The sequence below is a fragment of the Saccopteryx bilineata genome, chromosome 2 (assembly GCF_036850765.1).
Source record: "Saccopteryx bilineata isolate mSacBil1 chromosome 2, mSacBil1_pri_phased_curated, whole genome shotgun sequence".
NCBI lineage: Eukaryota > Metazoa > Chordata > Mammalia > Chiroptera > Emballonuridae > Saccopteryx > Saccopteryx bilineata.
Genome location: NC_089491.1, coordinates 74,458,196 through 74,471,226, shown reverse-complemented (window position 1 = coordinate 74,471,226; position 13,031 = coordinate 74,458,196). Strand labels below are relative to the sequence as shown.

The 13,031-nt window shown below is 35.0% G+C and overlaps 1 protein-coding gene across 8 annotated transcripts in view; it reads left to right on the top strand.

Moving 5' to 3' along the window:
- Nucleotides 1-13,031, top strand: part of MPDZ (multiple PDZ domain crumbs cell polarity complex component) — a 191,076-nt gene that overhangs the window by 69,514 nt on the left and 108,531 nt on the right. For all 8 annotated transcript variants that reach the window (XM_066257256.1, XM_066257258.1, XM_066257257.1 and 5 more), the window contains 5 exons: nt 5,857-6,066; nt 6,563-6,702; nt 7,354-7,567; nt 8,665-8,793; nt 10,731-10,940. In XM_066257256.1, coding sequence (XP_066113353.1) covers nt 5,857-6,066; nt 6,563-6,702; nt 7,354-7,567; nt 8,665-8,793; nt 10,731-10,940 — 903 coding nt within the window. The remainder of the gene's footprint in view (nt 1-5,856; nt 6,067-6,562; nt 6,703-7,353; nt 7,568-8,664; nt 8,794-10,730; nt 10,941-13,031) is intronic.

Here is a 13,031-nt window from a genome sequence, read left to right as displayed (position 1 = left end):
GGAAGAGCTGATGGAGGCAGGGCAGGGAGGCCACATGGAGGAGGCAGCCAAAATGGCTTATGGGGAAGGAGAAGCCAGTTCTTGGAGGAGAAGGAGATGGGGAACAGAGGTGGATAAGACTGGTGAGGTAGAAACCTTTGATTCTAGGAAAACTCGGATGAGTCAGTACCTTTGTGAGCGTTAAATGAGGGGGTTTTGGAGCCCACTGTGTATTTTTACTTGCTTGCGGAGCGCGAGTTTAGACTAAAGGATAATGGACCACCAGTTTTCGGCTCTGTTGATTCCTTACCGTCTGTCTGAATCAAACCTGAACCTGCGTTGGCCAGGTGGCTTTGATGGCGCCGCGGTTACTGGCCATACAGAAAATAAAGTAATTTTGCTTTGGTGGCTCTTAAGAGTTTTCCTTGGTCTTGGCTTTCAGCTGCTATGTTAGCTTCTATGATAGCCACCAATAATCTGTACCTTCTGGTACTCGTGCTCTTGTGTTGTCTCTTCTCTTTGGGGGCTGGGCTTACTGATTTGTTTCTGATGCATAGAATATGACTGGAGTGATATATTCTTTTTGATATATAAGCTAATTTTTTAAAAGGTAGTTCTTTATGCAAATGTTTTATTTCAGTGGAAGGGTTATTCTGGTACAGATACTCCCACAGGGGAAGCTTAATTGCATATAGATTTAAAGATGATTTTTGTTTTCCTGGGATGCTACTATAGCATACCTCCAAATAAGTGATTTCCTAGATGAAAGGATACTGTCCATTTCTTCGATATTGCATATTGACTTTTGCCCAGATCACTAGACAATTGTTTATTCAGATATTTTCCTATTTGTGCTTCTGTAATACTTACCAAGTAAGTGTACGTTTATAAAAAAAACATTTTAAGGCTATTTAGGCCAATTATTTTTTATAACTGAATGACTTTATTACATAAAAAATTATGAAAGAAATTATGAAAACTTATTTAAATTTTTTGAAAGGCTACTCAGATGAAATGATAAAGCTCTTCCTGGTGAATTGGTTGTGTTTGATCAAACTGTAAAACACTGAGAAAAGATCTCATAACCATCTAGACAACTTATTCAATTAAATTTTTCTCAAATGTTTAAATCCTTGCTTCATGGTTAGAGGCTGGATTTGAAAATAATGCCATAATATACAAATTTGCTTTATGCAAGAAAGAAGGTGGATTCCTCCCATAATGAAGATATTTATGAATTAACATGTTTCAAGTTAAAATCAAGTGCTTGTTTGTCCTTTGTTTTTATTTCTACTTTATCTGACCATTTAGAATAACTTAACCAATTACTGTTTTTTTGTTGTTTTTTTTTTTGTTTGTTTTTTTACAGAGACAGAGAGAGGGATAGACAGGGACAGGCAGACAGGAATGGAGAGATGAGAAGCATCAATCATCAGTTTTTCTTCATTGATGGCTTTCTCATATGTGCCTTGACCGCGGGCTTTCAGCAGACCGAATAATCCCTTGCTCGAGCCAATGACCTTGGGTCCAAGCTGGTGAGCTTTTGCTCAAACCAGATGAGCCCGCACTCAAGCTGGCAACCTCGGGGTCTTGAACCTGGGTCCTTGGCATCCCAGTCCGACGCTCTATCCACTGCGCCACCGCCTGGTCAGGCCAATTACTGGTTTTGATGGCATCTTATAAGAGAGCTTCTCCTATAATTCTAAATATTGACAGGTGTTCATTCTGCCCTTTCACACAGAATTTGACAAATTTTTAATTGAATACTTTACATAATCTTTATTTGAGTTATGTTTTAGGTATTAGAACTGACTAAGCCCATTAATTAAGTTACATGTTCATTTGCTAAGAACAGAAAAGGCCTTTTTACACTGAAATACTAAGCCAGAAGTTAAATAGAGAGCACATAATTATTTAGTAACTCTTGTTTACTTACTAGCAAATTCCATTAATTATACAGATTGTTTATGTGTAGGTAAAAATCATCATATAGTTGTTTTTTCTTCTGTTTATTTAATATTCTATACACCAAGATGGGAGTCAGATTCCTTTCGTTAAACATTTATACTGTGTCTGCTATGAACAAGCCTATCAAGGAAAATAAAGTTCATTCTGTTTCTCAAGAAGATTAGTTCAGAAAGCCATTATAATAATTACAGCAGAATCAAAAGAGGACTTCGTGTTTTTTTGTGGGTATAAATTTGAAAATTTAAAGATACATTTTATATGATAATTAAATTATAGATTTTACATGTATGATATCTTTAATTTTTAATTTTACGTTTCTGTGAACCTCAAGGGTCAGGAGGAGACAGGAGGAGTCATTGACATTGGTTAAACCTTTAACATATTTGGAGAAAACATTGATATTTAGTACTTTTATGCATTCTTATCTATAATATTGTATTTGCTTTTGTTCTAAGATTTTATTTTTAGAATGCCCTCACACCTTGTTTTACATAATATCAGATCTTATACTTCATCAGTTAGCTTTATATGGTTAGACTCTGTTCTTGGAATGTGATTTGTTCATTCTGGCTTACCATAGTAGAAGTCCAAATATTTTTTCCTACGAAATATACCACAGACATTAGGTCCTGGTGTGTGGGATCCTCAGCCTGTAACAGATTTCATTATGCCATCTGCTACAACCTGAGCAGTGTATCTTCCGCTGGCAGACTCTATTAAAGTTTCCACAGCTCAGGATAAAAAAAATCAGGTTTGGCATAAGAAGCTTGCTTTTGAAAAAAATAGTAATTGATCATGCCTGCTGTCGTTTTTAAAATAAGCACTTGAAAGGATTCCCAAAAGCCTCTTCTAAATGCATTGATCTCTTTTTCATCTGTGGTTGTAGATAAGCCATTACAATGGTTGAATTATTGGTTACTTTGGTAACTTACTGAGTTTTCTGTTTCATTTTTAAGTATAGATAACAAACTCTTACGCACAGATAGATGATGTATTATGAAATGTTTTGATTATTTCTTTCAAGGGAAGCTCTTTCCCTAATATCTTACTTGCAAAAATGATATCTCAGATGACTGTTTACATGTGTATAATACAAAGAATATAAGAACACCATGATGAGAAATCTAGTTTATTTGTACTATGTCTTATATATGCTGTTTCTGACTTTGTTAATTTTTGTCATATGTAAAATGAAAATAAAGAGATGAAGAGGATCATTGGGAAGGATATATCGGAGTAGTCCTTATGAATAAACATTCTGCAAATGCATGTTGAATGCCAGCTCTGTACTAGGCACTCTTCTGAGAATGAGGATGTAACAGAATAATCCCCCACTGGAGAATTCTCCATTGGATTTAGTCTGTCCTGACAAATTGAGGTGAAAGTTCTATGACAACAGAGGACATGCTGGGTGATAACAAGCACTGTGATAAAAACAGGGCAGGGTAAGCTAATGGTGCATAGTGGTGGGATGCTTTCTTAGGTGGGGTTTTCAGGGAGGGCTTCTGTGTGGTGACAGTGAGCACACTTGAATGAAAGAATGTATAGATACTTGGAGGAAAGATGTACCTGCCTAGTAGAGGGGCAGCTTGGCAGTTTGAGGAAAGGTGAAATGGTCAGTAGATCAGGATAGCTGGGGTTGTGTGTGTGAAGGACAGTGCTGGGAGATAAGTTCAGAGAGTGATCCAAAAACATCGTTGGTGTAACCTTATAAATTATTACAGATGAAAAGTTAGCTTCCACATACCCTATAGAAATACGAAGTCAGGATTGACTGCACTGTTTTGTTAATTATTTAGCTTTGACTTGAAGTTTGTAACAGACACACAAAGTAATTACAGATATTTTTCTAAAATGGAATTATCTTTTTTGTTGTTTATTCATATCATTGTACCTGGAATTTGACAAACTGTAGGTTTGAGGGCACCATCTCAGTCTTCCAGCCTGACAACTCTGCCCAAGACTTTTGCAACCAACAAGCAGAGGCGTTAAGTTCCAAATATAAAGTCAGAGGGAAGAATGTGCCCAAGGCCAGACTCAGTCTGAACAAGCTGCAAGTGCAGTACTACCCTCAGGCTAAACACTTCTCTAGAACAGTGGTTCTCAAAATTTTTGAAGTTGGGGGCACATTTAAAATCCTACAAATAATTGTAGGTGTACTATATACAAATTTCTGAGGAAATATGTTATTAAAGAAAAAAAAATAAAATCCAGGCATGCTTTTATGGTAATTAAACAAAATAAATACAACACAATTAAATTTATTCTGACATTAAAAAACATTTTTATTCAATATGTTACATTTTTTGAGTTATTCTTTTTAGAATTCGTAAAAAGGGATTAAAAATTAAAAAAACGACAAAAAGGTTACCTTTTTATATATATATAGATACATTCCTAGTAAGATTTAGTAAATTCGGCAGGTCCTGGGGCGAATGTGTTAAGTTTTTTCATTCTTGTGTTTATAACAAACACGAGCGTGATGTGTCCTAGCGATTTCTTCAATGTTTGGGCATATATTTGAAAGGCAAACTCATTTCCTCACCAATACATTGAAGAGTTCCTCTCTTTTTATTCTTAATTGTGTTGAGTGCAGAAAACCCCCACCATACATATCATCTTAACTTTACACCAAACAAAGGATAAAAGAAATTGCCTCCAGTCTTTCCAGGGAACATGGGGGTAGTATAAGCAATCCAGCACCACAGCTTAACAGCCTTTTGCAACCTAATCAGGCAAGTGAGGTGGGGGGTTGGGCACACTGTCAGCTTACAGCCAATTCCCTACACCTTTGTCCCTCAAGAATCTAAGCTCCAAAAACCCTGTTGGATTTTTGGTCCCCAACAGGCATATATTTCTCTGGAATACCATAGGGTGTCCTGGAAATCTTCTAGGGTGCACCAGTGTGCCCTGGTGCACACTTTGAGAACCACTGCACTAGAAGGACATACAGAACTTACTGAAAGTTGTTAAACTCATTGTTGTGGTCTATTTTACGGAAAGGATGCCGATCAATAATTGTCTGAAAGAAGAGGCATATAGTGTAGAGTCTGGTAATACTCCAAGTCAAAGTTTTTATTTTCCTTAAGAAGTGTCTCCTTCCCCCAAATCTGTGTGTGACAGTATGCTGGAGTATTGCCAACACAGCAAATTCACTTGAGCTCTATTTCAGAATTTTTATCTGTACATAATTTCATAGGTATGATTGATTGATTGATTGCCATGTGGTTTAACCTAATTTCAGAATTTAAGGTGATAACATGTAATCTTGGGGTCCACCATGAATAACAAAGACAATCTAATCATCTGGGAAATTCCAAAGGTTTAGAAGTTACATCCTAGGTACTGGATGACAAAGGCCACACTTCTCTTTGGAGAAGACCAAATTCTTTACTACATACATTGTTATAAAAATTCAAGCAATATGGAAAGTAAAAGGCCCCCTGGAATCCCATCTGTCTGGAACAGCTAGTGTTATTTTGGTTGTTTGGCATATATTTTTCCAGATGTTTAATGATACATATATAAACATATTTTTTGAAAGTATGTTGAATTACATTATTCATATTGTTCTATAACCAGCTTTTTTCACTTAAAAGTGTGTGTATAGATGTGTCTGCTTTTGCATTTGCTTTAATGAGTACTCTGAAGTTCAACACTGGAAGTAATTAGTTTAAAAATAATTTTTATCTAATAAATAGTGCTGCATTGCACGTCCCTAGATACATCTTTGTGTGTTACTCTAATTTTTCTCCTTGAAATAAATTTTTTGAAATTGAGTTGCTGAATTAAAGGATATGAACAATTTGAAATTTGGTATGTACTTCATTATTACCTCTCTTGGGATGTTTTCTATGAAATAGTTTGTGAAATGTCAAAAGTTGTTGATAATTTTCATATTACTCCTAGGTAAACATTGCAATTTCGGCAATTTCCAACGCCGAATGTGCCCATATTCCACATTTCATCCCAGCTGTAATTCCTACTTTGCAAAATGAATCGTTTTTATCATCTGCAATCAATGGGAATCTGGAAGCACTTACAGCTTCAGGTACTCATCACATCAGTGGGAAGCCTGCTTGTGATGAATTTGATCAACTGATTAAGAATATGGCCCAGGTAAGAGCAATATTTTCCTGTTAGTTATGATAGAACATAAGATATCTTAAGATTGTAATCAAGACCTGAATAATTTGAAGAATATTTATATTATTTATCATGTTAAATATATATTAAATATTTTATTAAATGTAAATATACATTAAATATGTATTTTGTTAAATGTAGTATTGAATATATTCTTATTTATGAAGACATAACATCTGGAAATATTGGATAAAAATGAAGTAGATTTTGTGTCTTTGAATGGTTCAGAAATTTTTCTGTTCCATTTTTAAAAATTACCACATTTTAAACTAAGTATTATATCTTAGGTTCTAGAAATATTCTTCAGGATAAATATTAATAAAATAACTTGTTCTAGGTGATGAAAGGTAAAGGTTATCTTTGAAAAAAATTTTTAACTTATTTTTTAACAAAGTAATGTCATAATAAGATGATTTAAGTGCAGCGATTAGCACTTTTAATTGTATTTTTTGCTTTGCTTCCTGGGTAGGGTCGCCATGTAGAAGTGTTCGAGCTCCTCAAACCTCCCTGTGGAGGCCTCGGCTTCAGTGTCGTGGGGCTTAGGAGTGAAAACCGGGGGGAACTGGGGATATTCGTGCAGGAGATCCAGGAGGGCAGTGTGGCTCACAGGTGAGACTGCTGGGGTCCCTTCTCTTTTTTTGATACCACATTCTGGAGGTGTTCAGCACCTTAGGGGAATTTGGAGAAGCAAAAATGAATAAAAACAAACAAAAATTTGAATCTAATATTAACCAGTTTTTTTTTTAGACATCCTTAACATTTCTGTGATAAAAAATAAGACGTTTTAGGAGTAGCTTTTGAATATACTCATAACTTAATCACTTTTTAGTAAGGGAAGAAAAATTTGATTAGGATGTTGTTAATAAATAAGCTCTTTTGATTAGATTTTAAAATTACTATCTAGAAAAGTATACATGATAATTGACCATGATAAATTGAACTATATTTTATAAATATACTCAAAGCAATAAGTAAATATATGTGTCTTTGCTTTCACTCCTAGAGGATAGGAACATGCAAGACAGGATGTACAGGCTGAGTGGGTAGTGAAAGGAGAGGGCTTACAAATGGGAAGAATTGATTAGGTAGATCGACTGGAGTAAAAGTGCATGTTTTTAAAAGTAGAAGTGCCAGAAAAACCTTTAAATGTGTGGACATTAGAAAATAGGATTACAGTAACCTGAGACTGTGCTCCAGAACAGCTGACCTTGTCGTAGGAGTTGTCAGTTACCTGTAACCACCTTTTTTTATTTTTGATAGAGATGGAAGATTGAAGGAAACTGATCAGATCCTTGCTATCAATGGACAGGCACTTGATCAGACAATTACACATCAACAGGCTATCAGTATCCTGCAGAAAGCCAAAGACAATGTCCAGCTAGTCATTGCCAGAGGCTCACTGCCGCAGCTCATGAGCCCCATAGTTTCCCGTTCTCCGTCCGCGGCCAGCACAATTTCAGCTCACTCGAATCCGGTGCGTATGTGGGATTTTCACAAGGAACAGAACATGTTTTCCTAGTTCTTCTTGATTTTCTACAGGTTTCCAGTTCCTTAGATTCTTTGTATTTCTTGAGTTTTACTACCTTTCTATTATTTTCTCTCTCCTTAGTCTGGAATATTTATTATTTTATTATGACTTAAGTTTCTGGCTTCTATAACAATTTTTACCATTATTGTTTATTGTTTTTTATTTGATAACATCCTTCAAATGAAAAAAAAAACACATTTGGTCCTTTAACAAAATTGACTCTTTCTGTGGACAGATAGAGTCTTTATTTTGGTTTATAAATTGTAAATTATATATATGTACTGTTGTTACAGTTAGCTGTCATTGACTTTAAGAAGTCATCTAATTTGGCCTGACACAGCAGTGGCACAGTGGATAGAACATCAACCTGGGACACTGAGGACCTAGGTTCCAAACTCCAAGGTCGCCAGCCTGAGTGTGAGCTCACCAGTTTGAGCACAGGGTCACTGGCTTGAGTGTGGGATTATAGACATGACCCCATGGTTCTGGCTTGAGCCCAATGGCCACTGGCTTGAGCAAAGGGTCACTGGCACGGCCCCCTGGTCAAGGCACATGTGAGAAAGCAGTCAATGAACAACTAAGGTGCCGCAACTATGAGTTGATGCTTCTCATATCTCTCTCTTCCTGTCTATCTATCCTTGTCTGTCTGCCTGTCTCTCGCTAAAAAAAAAAAGTCATTTGATTTGGAATCCTACAAGGTAGAATTATGCAGAAAACATTTTTAATAGGTAATAGTTTTTCCTTGGTCTTTTTCTTTTTTAAAATTGTTCTGCAAAGGATCTTGCAAATCAGTGCCTATCTTTACCTGGTTAAATGTGGTCACTATAATGATGTATTGATAGATACAAGAATAATTATGAAGTAACAGTCTTTTAAAATGAAAGTGTCCTAAATAAAAGGGGTGTTTCTTAAAGCTCACTGTTATGTTTGAACTTAGTTATTTAATACTGCTCACAAAATAATATTCACAAAAATTTCAACTATAATGAAAATTTTAGTTTTTCCTAAATTTTTTCAGATGCTTATAGGAGCTTTGTTTTCAGGTTCACTGGCAGCACGTGGAAACTATTGAATTGGTGAATGATGGATCTGGTCTGGGATTTGGAATTGTAGGAGGAAAAACAACTGGTGTGATAGTAAAAACCATTCTGCCAGGTGGAGTGGCTGATCAGGTGAGCTACTCCTAATAGGTTTTTCATGTTTTATCAAATAACATGACTTTGTCTTTTACATTATCTGTCAGAAGAAACTTTTGCCTTAGATATTACCCAAGAAGTTGAGTTAGAATCTTCTGTTTTGTTGGCCTGTCCCTAAAATTTTTCTTTAGACCTGGGGAGAAATACTTTTGAAACGGGAACATTGATCTTAAGTTAAAGAAATAGATCCACAGACTAAAGCCCAGGTTATGGTTTTGATCATTGTAGAGGTAAAATTTTTTTATTTATTTATAGACAATATTTATAAATGTAGCCAATGTTTTATGGCCACAAGATATTACTGAAAAACGAATACTATCGTAGGAAAAAAACAAGGTTTCATTTTGTCCCTCTAGTGGTGGGTCACTGGTGTCATCCTTGTATATGAAGCACAGCCTGTTTTTTATCACTTAGAGTAGTTTATTAAAGAGTTGCCATTTTTGCTATGTGACATGTTGAAATATATTTAAAAAAATTGTAGTTCTTTGTTGTGATTTACATTTTAATTTGCAAGTTATGCTAACGGATGTATCTTTTGCCTTGATTACAACATTTTGTTTATAAAGATGTTTGTTTTCACATGTGTATTTGAACTCACTTAAGAGACAGTTTATCAAATATTTTTCATATTCATAAGTGAAAGTCAGATTTATTAACAGCCTTATCAATAGAGGTATTGACAGTAACAAAATAGTTTGCAAATATTTTTTTTCTTTCTTTTTCTTCTTTTACAAGTGAGAAGAGGGTAGATAGAGAGACAGACTCCTAGATGTGCCTCGACCAGGATTCACCAGGCAACCCCTGGGGCCAGTGCTCTGCTCATTTTGGGCCATGTTTGCAATTGAGCTATTTTTAGCACCTGAGGTGGAGCCACAGAGCAATCTTCAGTACCTGGGGCTAATGCACTTGAATCAGTTGAGCCATGGCTGTGGGAAGAGAAGAGAGAGAGAGAGAGAGAACGGGGTTGGGGAAGGGTTGGAGAAGCAGATGGTTGCTTTTTCTGTGTACCCTGACTGGGAATTGAACCTGGGACATCCACATGCCAAGGTTATACTCTACAACTGAGCTAGCCAGCCAGGGCTAATATTTTTTCTATTAAATATTAGCCAGTACCTATCAGTATCCAGTGGAATTCCCTTAGTTGACAGGCTTGTGATAAATAAATTGTCTTCAATATAGAGCTGCACTGCTCAATATTGTCGATACTTGCCACGTCTCATTTTGAATTCAAATTTAAATTAATTAAAATTAAAATTACAAATTTAGTTCATCAGTTGGACTAGCTGCATTTCACCTTTTGCTTGTAGCTGCCGTATTGGACAATACAGAACATGGTCATCATTGCGCAGAATTCTAGTGCCCCTGTTTATATGGAGGTGTATAAGACTGCTTTTCACTCTTCTCATCTGCCTGAATTTTTTTCTCAACATGATTTTATCTGCAGATGAGTTCTTTAGCAATATTTATAATTTAAATGGCAAAGCAGAAAATTGTAATATTAATTCAACATGTGGTATTAATTCAGTGTGATCTTGTGGTTCATGACATTTTGAATAATGTATTTTTATAGTTAATTTTACTTTATCTTTGCACAATGGCATTTTCTCTTCTGTCTCTCAGAATTTCACAAAAGGCTTAATATTTTCTTACATCCAGTGGGTAGAAATCAAATTGCAAAGCTCCTATCCACTATCAACTATCAATTTAAGGAATATTTGAGAATTTTAGTTACTTATGTCACATTAAATGGTGTTAGACTGTTTCAAAAAACAGTTAAAATCACAACCACATGTTTAATGTCCCATTATTGAAAGTTCATAGTACTTTTTTATTATTCCTTTTATTTTATTTAGGATTTTTGTGATGAAGGTAATAATAACAGTAAAGCCTGATAAAAGTTTCTTTTTATTCAGCATGGGCGATTGTGCAGTGGAGACCACATTCTCAAGATTGGTGACACAGACCTGGCAGGAATGAGCAGTGAGCAAGTAGCACAAGTCCTCAGGCAATGTGGAAATAGAGTTAAGTTGATGATTGCAAGAGGTGCCATAGAGGAACCAACAGCACCCACCTCTTTGGGCGTCACTGTGTCCTCATCTCCATCTTCTACACCAGAGCTCCGGGTAGGTAGAGGTAAAAACAGTTCATGGGCAAAGTCACAGACAGTAGCACTTAAATGACAAGATGTTTATTTTGAAACTAGATTTATTAATGTGTATATATTAGTGACAAAAATGAAACAAAATTGAAATATAGAGATGTTTTGGCACAAACAATATATTACTAATTAGGAAAAATATGTAACAGATGAAAAATAAATTGCTTAAATTCTAGAGGACTATTTTACATTTTTCTCTAAGCAGCACATTTATGAGGATAATGTTTTGCAGCATGAAGACAATTTAAAGAATTACTTGCTACTAATACCTAAAATGTTTACTGGTAATTCTTTTTCTTACTCAGTAGGCCTTCTGTAAGGTGGGCTGTAAGTTCTAATTATTCCCTTACAACAACTTTCTTTTTAGTGTCCCCTTATTGGGGTTGGGGGTGAGTAAACTTACTAAAATTTTTTAATATTATTGTTTTAAGGTATGTTATACAATTGTTACCAGATTTGTAATTAGAAGTCCCTATTGTGACCCCACCATTAAAAATTTCTAAACAAGTGTTAATGCTTTTGAGGTTGTAACAAAATCTTTTTCATATGCATAGCATTCTGTCTGTTTTTAACTTTGTATTTAAAAAAGCTAGAAAATTTCAGAATTACTAGGATGTGGCGGTTATTTAAAATATTTCAGGTCACAAGATGACTATACTGGATAAAATATCAAAATATCAACAGAACAATTTTATCAAGAAATCTCTTAAATATTTAAGAGGAGAATCACACTCAATTTTTAGATAAGCTTTATAGCAATACATATTCTACATTCCATTCATAGACCTAAACACATTGATATGATTTTTTTCTGTTTAAGTTTTTTTCTAACCAATTGCTTCAAATTCTAATTTTAGTGTCTGGGCTAAAGGAGTCCACAAGCCCTTTGAGACTTTTATTAGAACACTTGAAATTTCCATGATTCTGTTGTTTTTAGGATTGAATTTGGTTGCTATTTTTTTGCGAAGAGAAAGAAGTAAAGAAAGAAAGCTTGTTTGTGAAAGGATTTAAGTGGCATTCTTTTGTGGTAAACAAAAACATTTTATTCAGCATTATATATATGAATGCAATACCGAAAACCACTTGATGTAATTGAAAGCTTAGAAAAATATCTCTATTCTGTTCATATCATCATTTCTGAAGCTTGTGCCCCTTTTAAAAACTATTCGATAGTCAAATTGCCACCCTCTAAAATAGCACTCGCATAAGTCTTATTAAAAATAGAAAACACATTTGTTTCAATTGAAGCAGATTTCATCCTGTCATTTTCTTGTAATTATCTAAACTTTAAACTTTCTGCTAAGTTTGCACAGATAATTATGTGCAGTGAAAAAAAATAAAGGAAACTTTATATAAAATGAGATCTCATTTAGGTGGACTATAAGTGAGATACAGTCAGAGTTTGCTTAAAGAAAATCAGAAAACATTACCCAACCAGCATGTCTATTCGAACCCATAGGCTTACTCTGTTGTGATCTTCTTAGGGTTCTCTGTGGAATCTGCTGACACCACACTAGTATATAATGCCAATAGCTTACTGAGAACTTAGTGCACTAGTCTCACTAATGCTTTGCACCTGTGCCCTTCAGGCCACTATTTAAGTAATGGCAATGCTACATGATAGAGAAACCTGCTTTCAGCTCTCATTGCAAGAATGAAGGAACTCATTCTTTCTTATAGATAACTTTAGAAATTAAAGTATGAATTTACAAAACAAATATAGGGACCATTTTAAATAGTTCATTGGTACATTTCACTAATTTTTAAAATAATCACCAGTGTATTTATATTGATAGTATGTCTGAAGGATAGAATCAGTCATACCACGGTGTTAGAATCAATTATCACGTAGGATAGCAATAGAAGCACCATGTCCTGAGTGGAATGATGGCCTCTACATTCCACCTAGGATTTTACATGCTGCACAGCATTTAAGAGCAAGGGTTCTGCAACCGGTCTATCTGCATTTGATTTCTGCTCTAATAGAATGTTTACTGTTTGTCCTTGAAAAAGTTTATGTTCCTCAATGTCCCCAGAGAAAAGTTTACAGTAATTG